Below are 27,266 nucleotides of genomic sequence, written 5' to 3' on the forward strand. Positions count from 1 at the left end.
TGTGGAAGCTATATTGCATATCCTCTTCTTATACTCTCACCATTACTAAATGGAAAAGTGCAGGGTGGGAGGGAGTTGAATTTGGATGAAAATCACTTGAATCTGAGACATCACAGAAAGTGATATTCATTTATACCAATTTATGCGATTGTTGTCATTGCAGTTGCCAGCTAGCTATTAGTCGGTATGTTTTCACTTTCAGTAGCTTCCTGAGAGATCTTTTTGCATCACCAGATGTCTATTTTTATTTTCACAATGTTGTTGAGGCTGATACAACAGAAATAAATAAGTTACTCAAACAGAAAGAAAGGTCACTCATTAGCCGTAGGCAACAGGTACAGTCTCACATTTCCCTTAACTCTCTCCTAATTATGTGACTACAATGCCTCCTTACATTGTTTCCCAAGGTCCTGCTGTATGCAATGCATGGCTATTGCCTTCACTCTTAGCAGTATCCCTTTGGGGTTGGAGAATATTGTTTAAAAATCATCTTTTAAAAACCTTTTCTTATGAAAGAAACATATATAATGTACATGTGAGGGAACCATTATATGAACCTTAGTTGTGTAATCTCCCCTTTTATTCTCTGACTAAATATTCCACAGCAGCTTGGTGCTTACATTTAAAAGTGATGATTTTAATAATATACCCTGGATGGCTGTTAGCATTTGTGGACCCATTTGTGGCAAGGGAGCTGATTGCAAATGAATAACATTTTAAGACAACCTCAGTAATACATTATAGTACTACCTGCAGGATTAGTGTATTCTCGAATGTTTTTTCCATTATGTTCTCAACTTTTCCACTTACTATTTAAAAATACAAATCTCCAGGGCCAAATAAGAGCCTTTCATTTTGCTGACTGTAACATTATTAGTGTTCATATTCCTCCGTAATGTACAGCATTGTTTGTGTCTGTCCTAGAATCATCTCTGGGTAAATTTGTCAGTATTCAGTGATGTTACTGGGTGGAGCACTTACCCATAATAATACAAATGTTTATTTTTCTTGGAACAGGTGACAGAATAATGCTGGAGAGTAGTTTTTAATTTTCATCTGTCTGATTCCATTTTCATTCCATCTAACAGCCAGTCACAGAAAGTCTAAATGCTTGATTTTTCTGTCATAGTCATCTGGCACAGATAACTGCTAAGCCCATATGGTATTAGGCAAAAATTTGACAGGATCGACTGAAACTAAAACTAAAACGTGGGCTACTAAACTCTACAAACTATCATTGTGTGAGCAGCATTAACAAATTATGATTGTATGCAGCACACTCTAAAGTCCTATTTTAGTGTAAAGCTGTTATTATTGTTCAAAGATATTCAAGTACTATGTTGCTAATCAGATTCTTTTATAAATTCCCTAGAGTGTGGAAACAGGCCCTTCGGCCCAACAAGTCCACACAGACTCTCTGATGAGTAACCCATCCAGACCCATTCCTCTATATTTACCCTTTATTAATGCACCTAACCTAGGCATCCCTGAACAGTATGGGCAATTTAGCATGGCCAATTCACCTAACCTGCACACCTTTGGATTGTGGGAGGAAACCCACATAGATGTGGGGAGAATGTGCAAACTCCACACAGTCACCTGAGGCTGGGATCAAACCCAGGTCACTGGCGCTGTGAGGCAGCAGTGCTAACCACTGAGCCACCATGCCACCATTAATTGCTGTAAATTCAAAGTAAGTCCAATATTAATGTTTTCATGTTTAATTTTATTTTTTAAAATCCTAAAATATGATCACATGTGATTTTAATCTGAGGCAAGTAGGTGTCCAAAGTTTGCTGAATTTTAAACTCTCTGATTTAGCATTGAAGGAACCTTGGTTGTTTCAGAAATATGCATTTCATAGAGCTGAGCTCTCACCCATCACTTACATCAGAGGAGCAGGTGAGGTGAGGACCTTGTGACTGGCGGGCAGCATTACTGAGAGGAGTAATGATCAGAACCTGAAAACTGTTCTCCATGAAGATAGTTCAGAGTAAACAAACCTACTGACAAAACAGGAACATTTTAAAAACACTTACATTTTTTCACTATAAAACATTCAGATTGTGCTTAGTAATTCTGCTATAGTGAATTTTGGCTGGGACCATGACTGTATAAGTAGCCTTTTCACTCCCACAGCTATAGAGTACCTCATGCTGTGTATACATTAACATTCAGAGGGTTTACAATGGAATTTTGTCAGAGTGATTTAGAGTAAATTAAAGAGTTTGATAGAACTGTGTCCTTTTACTTCATCACATTGGTACACACAGAAGAGAAGAGAGAACTAAATAAAAACGTCATGGTTGTTATATAATAGGAATCCTGAAACACAGCTAACTGCTAGACAAGAATGAGATAGGTATTCAAAGACTTGTGGACAATAACAAAATAATTTGAAATAAAAATTAATTGTCAAGATAATTAAGGTAGTAATAACGCTCTGACAGTTAATTGAGAGAAACCAAGTTTAGACACCTGCTATTAGACAAAATGGTGAATGTAGGACAAACATTGATCTTAATGACCATAAAACAAAAAAAAAAGTGAGATATGAAGAGTTTGATGTTGAGCTAGCCAACACTTAGATACACTATTCAGCAACTAATCCTATTCAGTACTCAATAATGAGGTGTCCACTGTGTCTGGAGGTACAACAAAGGGGAGGAATAAAGAGAATTGACTGCACATTAAAGAACAAAGGCACATCAAAATGTAAGTGTTTGAAATGTGGATTTGAGTAGTGTAGATTTTCCAGTTGCACTCAATAATTCAGGATAAACTATATGTAATGAGTTGATAAAAAAGAGAAAATCTGCTGGGGTGATCTCTTGACCCTTAGCACTGTGTCCAATTTTGTAGTTGTGTTACAGACCAGAAGTTCATAAGTTGTTATATTTAATGAACAGAAGTTACTGGAAAAGCTCAGCATGTCTGGCAGCGTCTGTGCAGAGAAATCAAAGTTAATGTTTCAGGTCCAGTGACCCTTCCACAGAACTATTCAGAAGAAGAGTTACACAGATGCTGCAAGACTGCAGAACTTTTCTAGCAACTTCTGTTTTTGTTTCTGGTTTACAGCATCACAGTTCTTTCAGTTTTTATATTGTAAATAAACCCCATGACATCATTCAGGATTCAGAATTCTTGGCACTTAGCCCAGTTTGATGCTCAGCTATTTCACCAACTATGTAAAATGAATATTCAGGAACTCCATTGTTTACAACATTATATTTAAAGAGCCTAATCATAAGGTTAGTGGCAGAATATTAAGACTATTTCTGGATCTTTGTTCCCATTTCTTTCCTGTTTTCAGGAGACTTTATATCAAGGATTTTCTCATTGCAATTTTTAGCACAAAGAAATTGTGGTTTCTCGATGTATTTTCGTTATATATTAAGCAACTAATAAAGGAGACATGTCTGTTGGCTAAATGTACTGATTATTCCAAGATAGATAAATATGAAAGAAAATTGTCAAGAGGAGGTACAGAGACAGCAAAAGGATGTCGATAGGTTAAATGAGGGGACAAAAATTGGATAGTTGGACTACATTGTGGGAAAATTGAATTTGTTCTCTTTGGAAGGAAAAGTGGAAAAGCAGTAAACTGTTCAAGGGAAAGAAATTGCTGAATTTAGGGATACAGAGTGATATCGGTCCAGTATGTGAATCAGACATGGGCATATTTGCTGATGGTTACATAATATTCAGCACCATTTGTAACGCCTCAGATACTGGAAACAGCCCATGCAGCAAGATCTGAACAATATTCAGGCATGGGCCAAGTAACATTTGCAATACACAAGTGACAAGGAATAACCCCAAACTCAACAAGAAAATAAGAGAGAAGTGAACAAAAGAAAATATAGCCATCACCCTTGTTGTTCAATGGCATTGCCATCACTGAATGTTCTTGGATTTATATCCATTGACCAGAAACTGAACTGGACCAGCAGTGTAAATACTGCGGCTACAAGAGTAGGCCAGAAACTAGACTTTCTGTAGCAAGTAACTCACATCTGAGCTACCGGATGCCTGCCCACCAGCTTTAAGGCACAGTCTAGTGTGTGGTGGAATATTGCGTCTTGTATAGTTGGGTATATGTCCAACAATACTCAAGAAGCTCAACATCCTCTAGATTGTAATGCAGCTTATTTTATTGCCACTCAACCCACCACTTGCAACATTCAGTTGCTTCACTATCAGTGCAAAGTGGCAACAATGTATACCATCTACAAGATGCACTGCAATAACTCTTCCAAACTAGTAAGACAGCACTGTCCAAACTCAGTACCTCTACTACCTAGAAGGTCAAGGGCAGCAGATGCATGGGAACACATCCACCTAGCAGTTCACCACCAAGCCACACACCTTCCTGATTCAACTATATTGCTGTTCCTTTATTGTCACAAGGTCAGAACCCTGGACCTCCATTCCTAACAGCACTGTGTTTGCTCTGCACCTCAAGGACTACAGCGGTTCAAGAAGATGGCTTTCCATGACCTTTTCAAGGGCAAATAGGGATGGACAATAAAAATTGATCACAGTGATACCCACTTCCCATGCATTAATAACTTAAAAGAAGTCAGACAAGGTTAGTTCAGCTCACTCCTGATATGAAGTGATTATCTTATAAAGAAAAGTTGGACAGTTTCACCTTTCCCCTCTTTCTCCATTGGCATTTAGAGATGATCTTATTACAAACTATAATAGCTTTAATAGACTTGATGAAATAGATTCTGAGAGAATATTTCCATTTTTGGAGAGACTAACACCATGGAACATAGTTTAAGAATAATGGAGCACACTTTTGGGATAGAGATCCCTTTCTGAGAGGTTTGTTTCTCAAGACTTCTCTTGCCAGAAAATAGTGGAGCATAGGTAATTCAATTTATACATAGCTGAGTTGGATGGATTTCTGATAGACAAGGAAGACAAGAGTTATGGGGGAAAACAAGAAAGTGGAGTTGAGAACACATCTTATTGAATGGCAGAGCAGGCTTGAAGGACTGGATAGCCTATCATTGCTCATAAGTCCTGTCTTCCCATGTTACTTACATTCAATGCTGGTCGGCTTCATAGGCACAGACTGTACCTACATAATGACAACTTCCTGCCTATGTCTCCAATTAGAGGCACAGTTACCTGTGAATAGTTACAGGGATCATATATAACGAGTTTACAGGTTAGTGGGGAACCACATTTGGGACTGTGCCATCTTCTGCTTGGGTTCCTGTTCTCTATATACATGTTAGAAATCATGCTGCCTGTGTAGTTATGGTGCCCTCAAATATTCTTCTACTGTGCCTTTTTCAGCATGCTATTCTGCTGCCCCGTGAGGTGTACACCATGTAGCATCTGACAGGATCCTCCTATTCATTACCATCTTCTCCACTTGGCCAGTTACTCAATCTGGGGTTGGAGCTGCTGTATCACCTGAACCCTATTTCCTGCCTTCTTTTGGTCCCGATGGTTAATTTTGTTCAGCAGAAACCTCTTGTAAAATCTGTTATATTTTAAACTTCTTTCCTATCTTTGTTAAATAAAAAATCAATCACATTGTTGTATCTATGTGTGATCACTGAAAATTTAGGGTGGTCCTGTAAATTTAGCAATTCACTTGCAGGTAGGGTGCTTGCAATCATTTTGTTCCATTGATGCGCTCGACATCTATTTTATGGCAACAAAGCTGGCACAATGCATACCAATGTCTGCCCTAACAATTAAACTCATATTCAAGACAAATGAATAAATTAGGGAAAAATTGTTGGGGAGGAAGAGATCCCCAAATTTAGCTATATGCTAGAAATCATAGAAACCCTACATTATGGAAACAGGCCATTTGGCCCAACAAGTTCATACCAACCCTCTGCAGAGTATCCTACCCAGACCAATTCCCTTACCCTATTGCTCCAGATTTACTCCTTACAAAGCACCTACCCTACACATCCCTGAACACTACGGGCAATTTAGTATGGCCAATTCACCTAACCTGCACATCTTTGGATTGTGGGAAGAAACTGGAGCACCCAGAGGGAACCTGCACAGTCATGGGGAGATTATGCAAACTCTACACAGACAGTCACCCAAGGCTGGAATCAAACCAGGGTCCCTGGCGCTGTGAGGCTGCAGTGCTAACCACTGAACCACTGTGCCACCCAGATAGCAAAGGAGCATAGCTGTTTCTGCCTGGTTTCAAGCCAGGGACCTTTTGTGTGTGTGGTGAACGTTATTACCACTACACTACAGAAACACACCCCTTACTTACATACTTAGCATAACGAATTTCCAAAAAATAATGGCTCGACTTCATTCTGAACCACATTTCTGACTTGAAGCTTCTCTACGTTTTGCAAGAGTTGTTGTTCAAGGAAAGTAAGTGTGGATCCCCTTAACAAGTTGCTGCTGGATGGTATGATTTGAATCTGATACTGTGTGCTACAATATCTAATTCAATGTCAAAGCAGTCGCTAAAAGTAGAACAATGAGAGTGAGGGTAAGATTGAACGAAGACAGAGAGATAAAAAAAGGCAGAAAGAAGGCATTAAAGAAATCTTACATTTTTATAAATCCTCCCAATGATATTTGAGGAACAAAGCTTTGCATTTGTGAAAGTTAATTTTCAGTGCCAAAGAGATTATTTGAGTGGTATAATTAAGAGTTACCATACTGTTGAAGTGATGTTTAGATTGGAATGTACAAACCATTTTTATGCCAAGTCTAATCCATGTATGCAACATTTATAAAAGATCTTCTTGTTATTCAATACAATTTTAAGGGGCATTCAGAGAGCAAGATGCCATTTTTGTGCAACATATGGAATATTGATGTATCTTGAACAGTAAGTTTTGAATTTTAATGTTCAACATGGCTGGCAGCTAGAAGTTGACTGTAAGCATCAACATTGTTTTCAGACAAAAAAAATGTAGACCATTATTTGTTCATTTTTAATAGTTTAATACATGCATAAATTTGGAAACTTGGTAGTCAAAACCTACAAAGATAAAATTGTTGCGTTAGTTTTGTTTTGTTAGCTTTCGTGAACCCTCAAGGCTGCTTGTTATTTTAGATTGCTCTTCTGTCTATTACATATGATCAAATACAGGAGTACTTTAGTTGTTAGGCACAGGTGTGTGAGCACTGGTTATGCTGTTTTTAATCTCATGAGCTTTTCTGTTCCATTTAATGTGCCAATTTTTTCCAAATGCTGTGTGCCTGATAACTAATTACACTAAAAATATACTGGGATGCATCAATGTCCAGCTGTCATTATTCAGAACGAGGATCTAATTATTTCTGAGAAGAGGTAGTACCTCGAATATTTACTTAGTTGACGTGTTTGGATTTAGAGCATTTGGAAATTCTAATTACTCCTACTGTTCTCAGTATTCTTCAAAGGCATATATTTTGTGTTTTATTTCCATTAAGTATTTCCAGTACTTCCATATTCATAGGTCTGTACCCTATCAACCAACAAATCATTGCTTTGCCATTATTAAACCGGGGAGTGATGCACAAAGAATACTTATGAATCATATTTTCTGAAGATAATCATAGACTTCGAATCAGTTTACAATGTATCCACTTCCCGTGTAAGATACAACTTTAAGACAAAGCCCAAGTTGTTCATTGTCAAGCTTGTGTTCTCGAGACAAAGAAAAGAAATTAGGCAGCGATTAAAAAAAAACGAAAGAAAGGAGTGAAAAGGGCTGGAGCAAAACAGAAAATGGAAGCAATCGTTGCATTGTGGCCAATTATAGATTCTGTTACCTAAATGTTTGCCAAGATATGAGTGAAGAAAGAAGATGGATGAGCTCTGTGGAACTGTCAGGCTATCGAGTCATTTAATCCTCAACTGTTTACAGTTTGTGAGAATAAAAACAGCCTGCTGTGTGTCTCAGTTGGGTAAAGTATTGCTTGACTGTTTCTACTAACTACTTTTATTACTACTCATGACTACTATTATCAAGTGTACATGTGTGGTGTTGGGATGGTGAGGGAGATGTGTGCTGTAAGTTCACAATTTGATTGAAAGCTCTGAAAGGTTACAAAGCCATTAGGCTGCTTTTAAAGTGGTGCTATGAATACAAATCTTTGTTTTGATAAGTGATTGGGATCTTTAAGAGATATAAATATATTTATAGGGCTTTTATTAAGTTAATACATTTTTAAAATAATGTGAAATTTGTATTTGATATTTAGAACTATGTTTTATTTCATCTAATTTATGGCTTCTGAGGTTAGCTTGCAGTGGGTGCTGGGTGAATGAGCATGGAAAGTGTGAGGGCAAAGGGGACTGGGGTCATATAGCCTAATGGCTTTTGTTGTAACTGGAACCAAGCCCTGCAGCCTGTTAAATGGCCTACCTCAGCACTGGACAGTCCCCACGGATACCTTCACACTGTTTTCAGGATGATAGGCCTGATTACAGTTAGCACCCTTTCCCAGAATAAAAATCTAGCCATTGGAGGAGTTCCTCTCAAATCAAGTTGGGGTAAAAAGAAATTTCCTCCTGAATATTTGCTCCCAAGTCAAGTACGCAGAATCGAAAAATTTCCTAACTCAGGAGTGAAAGGTCAGGTGTACGTATTGTTGGCAAAGGTCTTTAAGAAATCTGTAGACTTAGTCAAAGAAGAGATGATGCCTAAATGCTATATCATAAAATCCGAGAACATATTTAGAAATGCTGCAATATTTACTTGGGTCAACATGGTTTGGCAGTTTCATCAATTTCATGATTCTTTCTTGAAGTGGTCACTTCACATAAGAAAACCACCAATGGAATAAACAGAGAAAAGGGATGGAATACATGCTGTATATGAACTAGAAACACTGTAATTTGTCAATTGCTTCTTGTTGATAAAATAAATAAGGGTGCTCCATTTTGTATTTACATTTTGCTACCTCTTTTAAAAGTAATATTTCTCCTTGTATGTGTGACCAAGTACTCCAGCTTCCAAGATTCTGTTAATGTAACTCTATAACTACAACAACCACAAATCCTTCAAAATAAAGTATCCTTTCAATATAACTTACAATCGACACCAGCCCCAGCCACAAATTGGGAAGTCACGTAAGGGTGGTAACTTGTATCATGCTGCGCTGTAGGTCGAATGTAACTATTTATAATACATTTCATTCCTGAGTAGTGTGTATTGTCATATCTCTTCAGAAACAAACAAAATTTACAGGAAATGGTTGGAAGTGTTTTAGTTAGACTTTTGAATGCAGGGAAAGATATGGCAATATGTGATGATTTAGATGAGGCATTTCATATTGGAAAGAAGGAGGTATTGCATACCAGGAGGAAAAGAATGATGTCATTCTCTGTCATTACTTGTCAAGCAGAAGGAAACTAACCATAGAGTAGCCACAGTTGTTGCGAGACCTGGAGGAGCTTTCAGGTTAGTAAAAGGGAATGGAGGGATTTATGGGTAAGCATGAGAATTTTGAACAAGGTGTGCTGCGAATGAGGGAGACATCAGAAATTGGCGAGTACAGATGATGAAGTGAAATAGTTCTTATGCAAGACAGGTGATAAGGTTTGGAGGAGTTGGAGTTTAAATAGAATGTTGTTGTTATTAAAGAGGGTATTGGAAAATAGATTCTGGTGATGACAAGAACATCTTTTGCTAGTTTGGGTCAGTTTCAGTGGCTTTTGGGTGAGTTATAATCAGAAGCTGAACATATCGTTCTTGTATGAATGCAATGAAAGGATCATTTTATACGCCAGCCAAAAGCAAACATTGCAGATGCAGAAAATATGAAATAAAAATATAAAAACTGGAAATACTCATTTTGTTGCATACTGTCTGTGGAGAAAGGAGTAGAGTTAGTGGTAAACACAACTGAAATGTCATGGATGAGCTTTCTACTATCCTGAAAAGTTGACTTGGCTTTTCTCTCCACAGCTGCTGCATATTTCCAGCATTTTCCATTTTATGTGAAGTTAGTCTAGCTGCACTAACAACCAAAGAGGAAAACAGAAATAAATGCAAGCAGAACAAGTTATTTTATTTTCAAGATGGACAGTTAAAAGCTTTATTCCAGATAAAAAATGAATTAGAGAGGATTTGAAAAATGTATTTAAAACAGTGTTAACTGTTTAAATGGTTAGAGAAGAAAGGAAATTAGATCATAACATCAAAGCAAGAAAGAAACGATAATTTAGCCGCATCATTGGAGCACATGGGAGAGAGACAATCATTGGAAGGAAAGGTCAATAGAAACCGTAGGAGCGGGAAGCAGAGGAGAAAATGGATGGTGGGAATAAGGGGGTGGATGTAGTTGACTGATGGGGAACATGTAAAGGCAGCACAGTACATACATAGGTGAGTTGCATCAAAGCAAAAGCTGCAATCTTCAGCCAGAAGTGCCAAGTGGATGATCCAGTGGTCCCCAGCATCACAGCTATTAGTCTTCAGCTAATTCAATACCTTTCATATGAAATCAAGAAATGGTTGGAGGCATTTCTTGTGCCCCAAGTTTGCTGTTCCGCTAGCCAAGATGTTCCACGACAGTTATAACACTGTGATTGTGTGGAAAATTATCCAAGTATGTACTGTATACAAAAAACAGGAAAAATCCAGTCCAGATAATTACTGCCCCATCAGTCCACTCTTGATCATCAGTAAAGTGATGGAAGGTGTAATTTACAGCGCTCAGCAATAACCTGCTCACTGATGTTCAGGTTGGGTTCTGCCAGGGCCATTCAGCTCCTGACCTCATTACAGCTATGGTTCGAACATTGATAAAGGAGCTAAATTCCAGAGGTGAGGTGGGAGTGACAGCCCTTGACATCAAGGCTACATTAGACCGAATGTGGCATTAAGGACCCTAAGCAAAACTGGAATCAATGGGTATTGGGGCAAACTCTCCACTGGTTGGAATCATACCCGGAACATAGGAAGATGAGTGCGATTGTTGGAGGTCAGTCATTTCAGCTCCAGGACATTTCTGTAGTAGTTTCTCAGGGTAGTATCCCAAGTCTAATCATTTTCAGCTGCTTCATCAGTGACCTTCCCTCCATCATAAGGTCAGAAGTGGGGATGTTGTCCAATGATTGCACAATGTTCAGCATCATTCATGACTCCTCAGTTACTGAAGCAGTCCATTTTCAAATACAACAAAATCTAGACAATATCTAGACTTGGGTTGATAAGTGGCAAGTAACATGCACAGCCACAAGTGCCAGGCAATGACCATCTTCAGAAAGAGAAATAAAGCCACTGCCCCATGACTTTCAGCAGTGCTCCATCACTGAATCCCCAACTATCAACATCCTGGGTATTATCAATGACTAGAAATTCAACTGGACTTGCTTCATAAACATAGTGACTACAGAGCAGGTCAGAGGCTAGGAATACTGTGATGTGTAAGTCATCTCCTGACTCTCCAAAGTCTGACCATCATCTATAAGGCACAAGTCAGGAGTGTGTTGGAAAATTCCTCACTTATTTGGAAAGGTGCAGCTTCAGCAACACTCAAAAAGCTTGACACTATCCAGGATAAAGCAGCTCAGCTGACTGGCACCACATCCACTCCCTCAGCCACCATTGCTCAGTAGCAGCAGTGTGTCTATAAGATGCACTGCAGAAATTCACCAAAAATCCTTAGACAGCACCTTCCAAACCCAGAACCACTTCCATCTAGAAGGACAAGGGCAATAGATACATGGGAAAACGACCACCTGCAAGTTCCCTTCCAAGCCACTCACCATCCTCATTTGAAAATAAATGGTCATTCCTTTACTGTTGTTCATCAGAATACTGGAATTCCCTCTCTCAAGGCATTTGATCAACCCACAGCATGTGGACTACAGTGGTTCAAGAAGGCAGCTCAAAACCATCTTCTCATAGGCAACTAGGATGGACAATTAATGCTGGCCAGTCAATGATGCCCAGATCCCATGAATAAATTAAAAGATAGGTAGTCGGACTTTTTGGAAGAAGCTGATACCACTGCATGAGTGATCAAATGAACCTTTAATGCTTTTGAGACATTTAACAACCAAGAGTAATCTCCAATCATTTGGGACTTTTATGTGGTAATGGGTTTCTGCTCACTTGTATTTTTTCACTGACTGTGTTTCCTTGTGTTTGCTTGTACAGAAACGTAGAATAACTGAAAAACCATGGGCAATTTCAAAGGACATGCACTTCCTGGAAGTTTTTTCCTCCTCTTTGGCCTGTGGTGGTCAGTGAAATATCCTATGAGGTACCTCTGCAGAAAGAATAAGAACGTTTGTTACTTGGTATCAATCTCAGGGCATCGACGATTAGACATCATTGAAGGAATTGTGAAAGCCAGCTTTGCACTAATAGGTAAGTCAAAAAAATCTACTTGTGCTGATTTCATAGTTATCCATTTCCAACCAAGCTTAAGACCTAAAGTGGGATCTTTTTTTCCCTCTGTTTGAAAACTGATGCAAAAAACAATTCCTCAGATGAATCTATTGAATTTATTATCCCAGCATGTGATAGATGCTCGGACATTGTATTATGAACCAGGCCAGACCCCCTCAAAACATTGCAAGAAAGTATCCTGCACCCTAACTTTGCTAGTTGGTTTAAGCAGGTGTAGAATGGATTTTCCAGAAGAGAATCAGCCGGTCAAACCATTTAGTTTTAAACAAAACAATTTATTTACAAGATTACTCAATGAAACACAAACAACAGAAAACAGAATACTGAATAACTTAACCTATCTGAAACCCCAATAGATCATCCCAACTTAATGATGCTGTTCCAAATACTTGCAACAATCCCCATAAACACTCCTTGGCACAAAAGGTAAAATCAAACACAGGTTCTTACAGGATAGAAGTCAGGGAAAGAGTACTAGCCTGGACCTGCTTCTGGGTTCAGCAGCTTTTCCATTACTACTAAACAACACACGGGGAAAAGCTGAGCTGGGAGAACAGGCCACTCCCCTTTCATTATACATGTTTTTATTTTAAAAAGCTTGACCGTTTCTGCCTGAGGCAGTATCGGTTAGCTATTATCAAATCGGCCCTAAAACCCTTCAACCTTCAGACTTTTCGGAATCTGTGCTATTTACGACCTCTCTGAAAAAAACCAAGGACTGCATAACCTTGTTAAAGGAGCAGCTTCATCACAATTGTGTGCATTTAAGGAGGAAATGGACAGATTTTTAATTGGTAATAGGTTGAAGGGTTTTGGAGAGCAGGAAGGAAAGTGGAGTTGAGTCCGAAATAAGATCAGCATGATCTTATCAAATGGCAGAGAGATCCCAACATGCTGAAGAAGGTTGACCTAACTCATAACAGTTTAGAAGAATGAGAAAAATATGAAATATATAAGATTCTGAGAGGAGCTTGATATTGTAGATGCTTGTAGCACAGTTCCCTCTAGAATTAGGGGGAAAAACAAACATAGAAGTTGTTGGAAAAGCTCAGTTACTACCTGCTGCATCCAGTTTTGTGCAAGAAGAGGGAAGTGAGTTAGTGAGAGCAATGCAAACTGTTTGGGTGATGTGACTTCATGGTTGAATAGCTGACAGTGTGCAAACTCTATAAATGTCAGTTCTTCAGAGGTGGTCAGTGTGGGGTAAGGTGAAGTCATGTATGGTTGACTAAGTCCTGATTGAGATTGTTGTTATGTAAATGGCAGACATGTCAACCTTTGAGCAGTGTTTGAAGTTAATGGTGCAGGTGATGAGATGTGGTATTCGATGCTAGCTCCACTCTAAGCTATTTTACAAAATTGAATCTAAATTTTCCAGATGCTTGATTTCTGGCTTTTATGTATCTTCCACATGTATCCAGTCACATTGCCTTCTCAGACTGGATTTGAATGGCTCATTGGTCCCTTCGTGTATAGCATATCTCTCCTATTTGTCTCTACTTGAGCACATCCTTCAGTGAAATATAGGAAAGTCTCACCAGTGGCATTTCATTTTTGTCTTTCCCAGAATAGAATCAATTCTATTTTGATTTTCAACTCATACTCCACAGATTTAAGTACTGCATGCTATAAATTTAATTGGTGTTTGATTTGCACAAATTTAGGCTTCTGCTGAAGCATGTCAGCACTGAAAAAGCACATGGCCAGTACTTACTGAACTCGTCATGATAATGAACAGATGGCATAGTTAGCTCACTGCTTCAGAAACTGTATATATTAAACATGTATTACAATCCTGCTATTTGTGTTAGAACTGTGTCTTCTTATTTTTAAAACCTGGAGCCTGAAATGGGAAAGAGATATTTTAAAACTGGTGTTTGAAAGTGTGGTTGTAGTTTTGAAAAGTGAGTAACCATGTATGGCATCATGTAAACAACGTTTTGAACATGTAGTAGTTGAGTTGAGGATGATTTGGAGCAGAGAGGGTGTTCTGATGCAGCCTTTTCTAGCAACAAGATGTAGATTGGTCTATGGACTGGTTACAGTTATCAATGACAGAGACCTTTGTGCCTTACAATAGCTATATGACTGATTCTCAGGTAACCAAACACCCTGGAACTGGGAACAAGTTACAGAGCGAAAGAAGTGTTCAGTTCTTTCCCAGCTCAGGAGTGGATTCTCTATTCTGTGCAATTGTACTCAGTGTAAATCTGTTGAGAAACAGTATCTTTCCTGGATCAGTTGTTGTAAGCTGTGATTTTAACTGATAAGTCAGGGACTTTTTATAAATGTACCAATTGCATTGTGTCTCTTGTAAACCATATGAAAGAAACTGAAGTCGATTAAAGCAATGTGCTGGGCAGCAGAAAAGTCATAAAGGTTATCTCAAAAACAGTACCTGGGAACAAAGATTGTCTTTCCCCTGTTCATAACCCTCCTCTCTTGTTAGTCTGTCTGTGACTGTGTAAGGGTGAATTTATAAGATGATTAGAATTTTAATTAGTATTGTTATATGCTCATAGTTTACATATGATTAGAATATAATTTTTTAAATTTATTCATGGGATGTGGATGTTGCTGGCTGACCAGCATTGATTGTCCGTCCCTAGTTTAGATTAGAGTGGTGCTAGAAAAGCACATCAGGTCAGGCAGCATCCGAGGAGCAGGAAAATCGACATTTCAGGCAACGGCTGTGCTGTCCTTTTCCATCACCACTCTAATCTAGACTCTGGTTTTCATCATCTGCATTCCTTGTTTTTACCCTGTCCGTCCCTAGTTCCCTTGAGAAGGTGGTGGTGAGCTGCCTTGTTGAATTGCTGCAGACCACCTGCTGTGGGTTGACCCACAATGCTGTTAAGGAGAGAATTACAGGATTTTGACCCAGCGACAGTGAAGGAATGGTGATGTATTTCCAAATCAATATGGTGGATGGCTTGGAGGGGAACTTGCAGGAGGTGATGTTCCCATGTATCCGCACTCCTTGAACTTGTATTACGTGTTAGATACAGTGCGGGAACCTAGTCTATGTTTACTATAAACCTTGGCCTGAATATAAGGTAAAGTGGGTGACCTTATGTATGTTATGAAATCTTTAACTTTTGTGACAACTCAAGGAATAGCAGGGCTTGATTTCTAGCATGTGAGTCAAAACATCCTTTTCAAGCCGCAGTGAGTCAAAACACCTGTTTTTGTGAATAACAGATTTGCTGGTCACCGGGTCTTGCCTTCATTTTCTGTTTTGATATTGAAAACTCCATTGTTATAATTAGTGGTAAGATTTATTTTTAACATACCCAATCACAGGCAGCTGATCCTTCTCAGCACTCATGCTCACTGCTTGCTGTGGTGTAGTCTCTTGATTATAGCATTTGAAGCTGTCATTTACTACTTTAAGTGATTACATCATGTTCTGTCTTAAATCAGAGCAGGATAGTGAATTTAAAGTGATTTCTGGCAAGATGATGCATGTGACCAGGGAGATGAAATGGTGAGTGGTAATTACCAGTGATTTGAAATACAGGAAAGAGCTGAAAGAGCACATGATGGTCATTTTATTCATCCTTGGTGTGAGGCCGTCACTGGCATTTGCTGCCCATCCCTAAGCACCCAGAAGATAGCTGGAGAGTCAACCACATTGGCTGTGATTGTGGAATCACATGTAGGCCAGACCAGGTAAGGATGGCAGTTTCCTTCCCTAAAGGACATTAATGAACCAGATGGAGTTTTCCCAACAATTGACAATGGATTCATGGACATTATTAGACTCTTATTTCCATATTTTTATTGAAGTTAAATTCCACCATCTGATGTGGCAAGATTCAAACTTGGGTCCCTGAATTTATAGTGCAGGGATAAATCCACTAGGCTGTTGCCTCTCCTACTTGTTCATGAATCAGATGTCACAACTCAATGCATATGCTACATTCTCCAAATATGGCAGTAAGGTGAGGGGAGAGGTTGAGAAGGACAGTTCTTCATTGTAACCTCAGCTAGTGCAGGATTCATGAACTAACCAGTACAAGTAGGAGAGATGTGAGGGGCAAGAGTTTTAAACATAAGAGTTGTAGGAGTGTGGAACATGCTTCCAGATGTTGGCGGATGACACTAAGATGAGTGGTTGAACAAAATGTGCAGAGGACAGTGAAACTTTGCAGAGGGACATAGATAGTTAAGTGAGTGGGCAAAGGTTTGGCAGATGGAACACAATGTTAATAAGTCATCCATTTTGGTAGGAATAACAGTAAAAAGGACCATGATATGCATAATAAAAAAAATTGCAATGCACTGCTTTGTAGAGGGACCTGGGTGTTCTTGTGCATGAATTACAGAAGGTTGGTCTGCAGGTGCAACAGGTAATTAAGAAGGTAAATGGAATTTTGTCCTTCGTTGCTAAAGAGATTGAGTTTAAAAGCAGGGAGGTTATGTTGCAGATGTATAGGGTGCTGGTGAGGCCATACCTGGAGTACTGCATGTAGTTTTGGTCTCCTTACTTGAGAAAGGATGTACTGGCACTGGAGAGGATGCAGAGAACTTTCACTAGGTTGATTCCAAAGTTGAGGGGTTGGCTTATGAGGGAGAGACTGAGTAGACTGGGATTGTATTCATTTGAATTTAGAAGAATGCGGGGTAACATATCGAAAAATATAAAATTATGAAGGGAATAGACAAGAAAGAAGTAGAGAGGATGTTTCCACTGGCCAGTGAAACTAGGACAAGAGAGCATAACCTCAAAATTAGGGTGCGCAGATTTAGGATTGAATTGAGAAGGAACTTCTTCACCCAGACGTTTGTGAATCTGTGGAATTCCGTGCCAAGGGAGGTAGTTGAGGCTTCCTCAGTAAATGCTTTTAAAGCTAAGATAGATCACTTTTTGAACTGTAAATTAATTAAGGGTTATGGCGAAGGGCGTAAGTGGAGCTGAGGCCACAAAAAGATCAGTCATGATCTTAGTGAATGGCGGAGCAGGCTCGAAGGGCCAGACGGCCTACTCCTGACCCGAGCTCTTATGTTCTTATGTTTTATCCATTGCATCTTGCCGGTCTTAATAGGGCCAAAGAAATGTAATGAGGTTCTACTAATATGAAGTTGAGAATGGAGAAATGGCAATGGTGAAAAGAAGAATAGAAAAGACAAAATAATTCATTGATTACTTGTGACTGGAATTATAGAATCACAGAGTCATAGAGATGTACAGCATGGAAACAGACCCTTCAGTCCAACTCATCCATGCCGACCAGATTTCCCTATGCAATCAAGTCACACCAGTCAGGACCTGGTCCATATCCCTCCAAACCCTTCCCATTCATATACCCATCCAGATGCCTTTTAAATATTGCAATTGTACTAGCCTCCACTACTTCCTTTGGCAGTAATAATCAGTTTTTACCTAGAAAATCTTCTACTGAATTTTCCTTTTGTGCAGTTTATGCAGCTATCTCATGTCCCCTTTTTGCCCTCCTGATTTCCCTCTTAAGTACAGTCCTACTGCCTTTATACTCTTCTAAGGATTCACTTGATCTACCCTGTCTATACCTGACATATGCTTCCTTCTTTTAACAAAACGCTCAATTTCTTTAGTCATCCAGCATTCCCTATACCTATTTTATACTTTCTCTGGATTTTCGTTATCTCATTTCTGAAGGCTTCCCATTTTTCAGCTGTCCTGTTACCCACGAACATCTGCACCCAATCAGCTTTTGAAAGTTCTTGCTGAATACCTTCAAAATTAGCCTTCCTCTAATTTAAAACTTCAACTTTTAGATCTGTTCTATCCTTTTCCATCACTATTTTAAAACTAATAGAATTATGGTCGCTAGCCTCAAAGTTGTCCCCCACTGACACCTCAGTCACCTGCCCTGCCTTATTTCCCAAGAGTAGGTCAAGTTTTGCACCTTCTCTGGTAGGTACATCCACATACTGAATCAGAAGATTTTCTTGTACACACTTTAACAAATTCCTCTCCATCTAAACCCTTAACACTATGGCAGTCCCAGTCAATGTTTGGAAAGTTAAAATATTACAGAAGAGGAAGTGCTGGATGTCTTCAAATGCATAAAGGTGGATAAATCCCCAGGACCTGATCAGGTGTATCTTAGAACTCTGTGAGAAGCTAGGGAAGTGATTGTTGGGCCTCTTATTGAAATAATTTTATCATCGATAGTCACAGGTGAGGTGCCGGAAGAATGGAGTTTGGCTAATGTGGTGCCACTGTTTAAGAAGGGTGGTAAGGACAAGCCAGGGAACTATAGACGAGTGAGCCTGATGTCGGTGGTGGGCAAGTTGTTGGAGGGAATCATGAGGACAGGATAAACCAAATCATCCACTGACATTTCCGCCACCTCCAAACGGACCCCACCACCAGGGATACATTTCCCTCCCCACCCCTTTCCGCCTTCCGCAAAGACCGTTCCCTCTGTGACGACCTAGTCAGGTCCACGCCTCCCTACAACCCACCCTCCCATCTTGGCACCTTCCCTTGCCACCGCAGGAATTGTAACACCAATGCCCACATCTGCTCCCTCACCTCCATCCAAGGTATCCGTTGCTCCCGATGTGGTCTCCTCTACATTGGGGAGACTGGATGCCTCCTAGCAGAGCGCTTTAGGGAACATCTCTGGGACACCCGCACCAATCAACCACACCGTCCTGTGGCCCAACATTTCAACTCCCCCTCCCACTCTGCCAAGGATATGGAGGTCCTGGGCCTCATTCACCACCGCTCCCTCACCACCCGACACCTGGAGGAAGAATGCCTCATCTTCCGCCTTGGAACACTTCAACCCCAGGGCATCAGTGTGGACTTCACCAGTTTCCTCATTTCCCCTTCCCCAACCTCGCCCCAGCTCCACACTTCCAGTTCAGCACTGTCCCCATGACTTGTCCTACCTGCCTATCTTCCTTTCCACCTATCCACTCCATCCTCCTCCCTGACCTATCACCTTCATCACCCTCCCCCACTCACCTATTGTACTCTATGCTACTTTCTCCCTACCCCCACCCTCCTCTCATTTATCTCTCCACCCTTCAGGCACTCTGTCTGTATTCCTGATGAAGGGCTTTTGCCCGAAACGTTGATTTTACTCCCCTCGGATGCTGCCTGAACTGCTGGGATTTTCCTGCACCACTCAAATCTAAACTCTGGTTTCCAGCATCTGCAGTCATTGTTTTTACCTATGTATATTTATTTGGAAAGGCAAGGATTGATTAGGAATAGTCAACATGCGTGGGAAATTATGCCTCACAAACTGAGTTTTTTGAAGAAGTAACAAAGAGGATTGATGAGGACAGAGGACATGTGATCTATATGGACTTCAGTAAGGCGTTTGACAAAGTTCCCCATGGGAGACTGGTGAGCAATGTTAGATCTCATGGAATTCAGGAAGAACTAGCCATTTGAATGCAGAACTGGCTCAAAGGTAGAAGACAGAGGGCTGAAGGCCTGTGACTAGTGGAGTGCCATAAGAATTGGTGCAAGGTTCACTACGTTTCATCATTTATATAAATGATTTGGATGTGAACATAGGAGATATAGTTAGTAAGTTTGCAGATGATACCAAAATTGGAGGTGCAGTGGACAATGAAGAAGATTACATCAGATTACAACGGGATCTTGATCAGATGGGCCAATGGTCTGAGGAGTGGCAGTTGGAGTTTAATTTAGATAAATGTGAAGTGCTGCATTTTGGGAAAGCAAATTTTAGCAGCACTTACACTTAATGGTAAGGTCCTGGAGAGTGTTGCTAAACAAAGAGACCTTGGAGTGCAGGTTCATAGCTCCTTGGAAGTAGAGTCGCAGGTAGATAGGATGGTGAAGAAGGCATTTGGTATGCTTTCCTATATTCGTTAGAGTATTGAGTACAGGAGTTGGGAGGTCATGTTGCAGCTGTACAGGACATTGGTTAGGCCAGTGTTAGAATATTGAGTGCAATTCTGGTTTCCTTCCTATCGGAAAGATGTTGTGAAACTTGAAAGAGTTCAGAAAAGATTTACAAGGATGTTGCCAGGGTTGAAAGATTTGAGCTGTAGGGAGAGGTTGAATAGGCTGGGGCTGTTTTCCGTGGAGCATCAGACCTAAGGTTTGACCTTATAGAGGTTTACAAAATCATGAGGGGCATGGATAGGATAAATTGACAAAAGTCTTTTCACTGTGGTCGGGGAGTCCAGAACTAGAGGGCATAAGTTTAGGGTGAAAGGGGAAAGATATAAAAGATACCTAACGGGCAACTTTTTCACACAGAGGGTGGTATGTGTATGGAGTGAGCTGCCAGAGGAAGTGCTGGAGGCTAGTACAATTGCAACATTTAAAAGACATCTGGATGGGTATATGAATAGGAAGCGTTTGGAGGGATATGGGCCAGATGCTGGCAAGTGGGACTAGATTGGGTTGGGATATGTGGTCGGCATGGATGGGTTGGACCAAAGGGTCTGTTTCCATGCTGTACATCTCTATGACTCTAAGTGTCAATGCTGAAGCAAATGTTACTTGTTGAGAAAAATAAACATGTCATTAGTTGTGGAAAATTATTACTAAGCAATTAGTAGTTGATGTGAAATAAAGATATTAAACTAGTTTTAGGGGGCAGGTGCATTTGTCTCATGGGACTGCACAATTCAATTCTATCAACTTGTGACCATTTTTCACACTCCCATGTAATTGTGATCATCTGGGGAATTATTGCACAGCAAAAGTGGCTGGAAGTTGATAATTTTGCGATTTAAATTTTCAGGCTTGTGTTGTGTTGTCATATCTATGGAGCCTGTGCTGCTTAGTGCCTGCGAGAGCTAGTTTCTCAGATAATTGCTTGGTAACTGTATAAATAACATTGGAACAATTGTGAACATGGGATGAAAAAGAGAAAGCAGCAAATGGTATGAAAATAAATGTCATTTAACTACTTTTTAATAAAAGTATAATTGCATTCAAACAAAGACAATCAGCTATTAGGGGACATTGAAATAACACCACAGAGTCCAGTATCCAAGTCAGCCTTTATTTTCATGTGGAGGGTTGTTCTCAGTGATCCAACTCCTTCAGAGCCAGCTCTGAGTGAATAGAACCTCTGACACTTCCTGATTGGAGCAAGTTAACAGCCCGAATGAGCTCATCCTATGAGGTCCACTTGGCTGACCTCGTTACAATCACTACATTCTTCCCTCTCTGAGTCCATGGACAAGGCTTGTTCTTTTTTTTTGTAGCTCCTCCTGGGGTGGTTTAGCACCAGGTTAGGTTTCTCCAACTCTGCCTCGGATTCAGGTGGCATGTACCACAAAGTAGCTGACTTCTTGTGCCCAGAGTGTGACAGAAGAAATTCATTCTCTTCTTTACAAGGCAAAAGTATCAAAGTGGTGCCATCCACTGTGTCCAACTCAGATTCTGAGCTATCTTCAACGCTAGATGTGCGGGAGAACCCATGGGTTCCAGAACAATTGGAAAAGCTTTTGAGGAGCTGGGCAGGTTTTGCTGTCACAGCATTTTGTGAGTTTGCAGCTTTTATAGGGTCATCATGTTTGTGGAGGACTTTCACACCGGCCAAATTTTACAAGTCAATGGGCCTGACTTTGTGTTGACCATGCCTCTTAACCATGCAGGGCCATTCCTGTGGTTCCTATACCAAACTTTGTTCCCCGAAATAAACTGTCTCCGTTGTTTCATGGAGTCTTGTGTCTGGCATCACCGTTCCTGATGCCATTTCACCATAATCCTTAGGTCTGGGGGGATCAAGTTTTATCTTCTTCCCATTAGTAACTCTGTTGGAACTATCCCTGTAGTTGCATGGTCCTATATCCCATAATTAGATTGGTCCTATAATTAAATAGGAACTGGGATAGTTTGGTATCTATTAAAACTGTAGGCTGCTTCTTTAAGTCTACTTTCAAAGTTTGGACTGCTATTTCTGCCAAACCATTGGATGATGGTTAGTTTGGAGTTGTCCTTATGTAGAGTACCATTTACTTTGCAAAATACTCAAATTCCCTGCTGGTAAATGATAATCTGTGACTAACACTCCAGGAGTCCATGCATTGCAAAACATGTGCACAGTTTTTCTATCAACATCCCTGTAATCTTTGACCTTGTTGGCACTCTAGGCATTGCCCCACCAGTGTGGCTATGTGTACATCTAATCCTGGCCACCAGATATAACTCTTGCCAGCAACTTTGTTTTGGAAACCCCTGGATGACCCTGGTGGAGGTCAGCAGTGGTATCTGGACCATTGCTCAAGATGATCACTCTTGCTCCCCATAACAATATGCAAATACTGTTCAGAGAATTTAAAACCATTACGGACTCTTCCATTGGTGGTACCACCAGTGGTGTATTTTACCAGTGGGAGGCAGCTCAATGCATCTGCATTTGCTACTTGGCCTTCCTTATTATTTATGTAATAACTTGTAATTATAGATGCTTAGTATTAGAGCTCACTGCTGAATTCGGCCTGAAACTATAGGTGCCACTGCCTTGTCCTCTTTAAGTAAACCTAGCAGAGGTTTGTGGTCCTTTATTATTATAAATTTACATTCATAAAGGTATTTGGTGGTACAGCTAGTTATTGTTTACAGTTGTGAACATTTTATAGCCTACACCCCGTGTCCTCAATTTGTGGTCTGCAGAATTCCGAGCAGGTCAGCTGACTGGCTTCATTCCTGCATCTTATCCTAATTTAGAGACACAATTGTAAAACACAATGGCATAGATATTTGGAGTAGCGACATCCACAGTCGGATTGCCATTCTACTCACAATTTTTACATTAGTGCTGAGCTCCATCTTTACAGCTGAGAATTTCAATCTTGCCTCCATCAGAAACATATAGCATTATGGAAATTAGCACAGGTTATTTAAAGGAACTCAAGCCCCTAGAACCAGCAGTGGGGAGGAGGGGGTGTTAGGGGTAGTGAGCAAGAAGGTTTGCTGGCCAAGGATATGTGCTGAGCAGGTACTGAGGGTACAGGCCAGTGATGGGGAAGAGGATACCAGGAGCAGGGCCTTGTGGGAGGCAGGTTCTGAAGGCAGAATCAGTGATGGGCAGGTGTATGGGTGAGCATCAGATGCTGGGGTCATGATTTAGAACTAGGTTGAATTTGAGGGGCTTGGTTAGGTGGGAGGGGTTGTTGTCATGGATCCTGGTGCAGTAAGGGGGTTGTGAAGTGTATTTGAGTGGGGTAGTTTGGTAGTTTTGGGAGGAGTGTGTCAGCTTGCTAGGTATCAGAAGTTACACTAGGTTTTTAACCTATGTAACTATCAAAGTAACGGAAGTGGAATCTGTTGAACCTCTGACACCATGAGGTGTTTTCAGAGGGTTCCAGCTGCAGAGAAATTATCCATCAGAATCTGAAAGTTCTGGGTCAATTCCCATGGAGACTGCTGCATCTGGAATTTCATAAAGATCGATGTGCAACTCCAGTCAATGCTGCTCCTACCAACTCTCTGGCTATCGGATATTTCAAGTTGGAAACAAAATATTATCTTTGTGATATTCAGTTCCCAATGATTTCTCTGATAACTTTCCACAAGTCAATAGATAATTATTGATTTTAGAATCTAAGCAGTAATGTACAATATAGATTTTCTGTAACATCAGTGCCACTAACCTTATCCACAATTGGCTTTGGGTTTCACAATGTAATTCAAGAATTCCCAAATTCTTCCACTCTGCAGATCAACAGAACTATAGGCATCAATCTTTCCTTTAAACTGCGAGGCTACAGAGGGACAAATAAAATAGGCTTTAAACTAATGTTCAATTTAGTGCCTGCATAATCGTGAACAATCTTAAACAGCGCAGACAGTACTGTGCAAGTTTCCTTCCAAGCTACTCACCATCTTGATGTGGAAATATACTGCCATTCCTTCAGTGTTGCTGGATCCAAATCCTGGAACTCCCTCCCTAACAGCATTGTCTGTCTACCAAAAGCACACGGACTACATTGGTTCATGACAGCAACTCACCATCACCGCCTCAAGGTAATTAGAGAAGGGATAAAATACTGGCCCAAGCCAGTGGCCCACATCCCATGTGTGAGTAAAAACAAAATGAATTGACTGTTCCATTGAGGAAAGTATGTATAACCTCACACTTTACAGAACTGTCTCCATTAGCAAATAGACTTTAGGATTTAGTACAATATAAATACATTTTCATTCCTGTTGTCTGGCTAGTCTGCATAAGACTGAGAGCTTTATGCTACACTCTGACTGCAGCTTTGTTGTTCTTTGAGTGTTTGCTCTGTATTTATACGACCTCATCTGTTTAACATTTTAAGTGTTCAGAGGTTAAATTTCTGTGAATTCATCGGTTGGTCATTATGAAGGACTAGCACCCAAGTAATGTAATTTTGTTAAAAATATTGTATTGACATGTTCATCACCCAGAAAACACTGAAATGTTTTGTGTTTAAAGAATAATAATGATTAATTATGAAAGAGTGACATCCTTTTAATTTTTGTTGTTGTTGTAGGCATGATAGCAGAGCAGTTTGTTCCTGATGGGCCCCATATGAAGCTTTATAACTATGAAGAAAAACATTGGGATCACCTGATGAACTGGCAGCATGCAACAATGTATCTCTTCTATGGCATCTCAGGGATTGTGGACATTATAGTCCATATAACGCCTGCAGTGCCATTAGCCCTTGACAGGCTCATGCTTGCCATTGCAGTCTTCATTGAAGGTTTGCTGATTCATTCTTAAAGTAACAAAGACTTCTAACCTAACTGTGTAATGTTTATAATTGAGAGTTAGCCAGTAGGGGGCATGTATGGCTAAGTTCGCCAGTGGTGTCATAGCCACTCAAAATGCTCTTGTTGCACCTTGTAAAAAAAGTGTGATAACTAACTGGTAGTCCCAGGTTGATATATATTTGTAATTGGTAAAGAAATCAAGGGTTATGTGCAAAAGGCAGGAAAGTGGAGTTGAGGATTATCAGATCAGTCATGATCTCATTGGTTGTTGGAGCAGATTGATGGATCAAATTACTAACTTCTGCTATGTGTTACGGTCTTCTGGTCTTCCCTATGGAAATCAAAAGATTACTGAATTTGCAAATCTGTAATTCTACGTAATTCAAAGGCAACAATTTCCTAAGTCACCAATGGTAATGGGGGCGGTGGTGTTAGTTAGCTCAGTTAGCTGGATAGCTCATTTGCAATGCAGAATGATACCAATAGGTTCAATTCCTGCACCAGTTGAAGTTACAATGAAGGACCCTTCTTCTCAACCTCTTCCCTTACCTGAAGTATGGTGACCCTTATGTAGGAAAGTTAGATGACATGGAATCCAGGGACAGTTAGCCATTTTGATAGAAAGTTGTTTTGAAGTTAGGAAACAGATGTTGGTGGTAAAGGGTTGTGTTTTGGACTGGCGGTCTCTAACCAGCAGTGTGCTGCAAGGATCTGTGCTGGTTCACTGCTTTTTGTCATTTATGTAAATGATTTGGATGTGAATATGTGATGCAGTGTACAGTGAAGAAGTACAACGGGACCCTGATCAGATGGGCCGATAACACGGGGAGTGGCAGATGGAATTTAATTTAGGTAAATGTGAGGTGTTCCATTTTGGTAAGGCAAATCAGGGCAGGACATAGACGTTTAATGGTAAGATCCTGGGGAGCATTGCCAAAAAGAGACTATGGGTGCAGATTCATAGTTCCTTGAAAGTGGAGTCGCAGGTAGACAGGGTAGTGAAGAAAGATTTGGTACACTTGCCTTTATTTGTCAGTGTATTGAATATAGGAGTTGGGATGTCATGTTGAAGCTGTATAGGACATTGGTTAGGCCATGTTTAGAATACTCTGTTCAATTCTGGTCTCCCTGATAGAGGACAGATCTTGTGAAACTTGAAAAGGGTTCAGAAAAGATTTACAAGGATGTTATCAGGGTTGGAGAGTTTGAGCTTTAAGGAGAGATTGAATAGGCTGGGGTCGTTTTCCCTGGAACATTGGAGGCTGAGGGGTGACCTTCTAGAGGTTTATAAAATCATGAGGGGCATAGATAGGGTGAATAGCCAACATCTTTTCCCCAAGGTAGGGAACTCCAAAACCAGAGGGCACAGGTTAAGGTGAGAACAGAAGGATTTTGAAATCACCAATCACACAGAGGGTGGTGTGTGTACGGAATAAGCCGCCAGAGGAAGTGGTGGAGACTCGTCCAATTACATTTAAAAGGCGTCTGGATGGGTACATGAAGACGAATACAGGTCAAATGCTGACAAATGTGAATAGATTATCTTAGGTTATCTGGTCAGCATGGATGAAGTGGACTGATGGGTTTGTTTCCATGCTGTACAACATTATGACTATAATTCTAATCAAAGTTGGATTTTCAAAGCTCTGTAAGGAATATATCCAAATGATACATGTAGAATGAAGCAGTGTTTTTTTAAAATTCTTTCTTGGAGTTTGAGCATCATTGGCAAGGCCACCATTTATTGCCCATCCCTAATCACATCCAAAATGGTGGCGGTTGAGCACCCTCCTTGAACTACTGCAGTCTTTCAGGTGTTGGGACACCCACAGTACTGTCTGGAAAGGATTCCAAGTCTTTGAATCAGCGACAGTAAATAAACAGAGTTCTAAGACTGAATGGTCTGTCTTAAAGGGGAACTCCGAGATGGTGGAACTCCCTTGCATCTGCTGCCGTTGTCCATTCTGATGGTAGAGGTCATAGGTTTGGAAGGTGTTGTTAAAGTCTTACTGAGTTCCTGCAGTGCATCTTGTCAATGGTGGAGAGATTAAATATTGAAAGTGCTGAATGGGGTGCCAGTCACATCTTCTTGAATATTGTTGGGAGCTGTCACACTGAGGCAAATGGAGAGTTTTCCGTACACACAATAGTAACGGCAGGATATTGATAGTGGCAGATTCAGTGATGGAAATGCTATTGCACATCAAGGGAAAATGATTGAATTC

General features: G+C 40.3%; 1 protein-coding gene across 5 annotated transcripts in view; it reads left to right on the forward strand.

Annotated features, from left to right (window-relative positions):
- The window catches only part of LOC140486388 (transmembrane protein 45B-like), a 102,291-nt gene that overhangs the window by 42,367 nt on the left and 32,658 nt on the right, over positions 1–27,266 (forward strand). For all 5 annotated transcript variants that reach the window (XM_072585446.1, XM_072585448.1, XM_072585449.1 and 2 more), the window contains 2 exons: positions 12,108–12,320; positions 24,819–25,031. In XM_072585446.1, the coding sequence (XP_072441547.1) occupies positions 12,131–12,320; positions 24,819–25,031 (403 nt within the window). In that variant the 5' untranslated portion in view covers positions 12,108–12,130. The remainder of the gene's footprint in view (positions 1–12,107; positions 12,321–24,818; positions 25,032–27,266) is intronic.

Source organism: Chiloscyllium punctatum, chromosome 15 (genome assembly GCF_047496795.1).
Source record: "Chiloscyllium punctatum isolate Juve2018m chromosome 15, sChiPun1.3, whole genome shotgun sequence".
Classification (NCBI taxonomy): domain Eukaryota; kingdom Metazoa; phylum Chordata; class Chondrichthyes; order Orectolobiformes; family Hemiscylliidae; genus Chiloscyllium; species Chiloscyllium punctatum.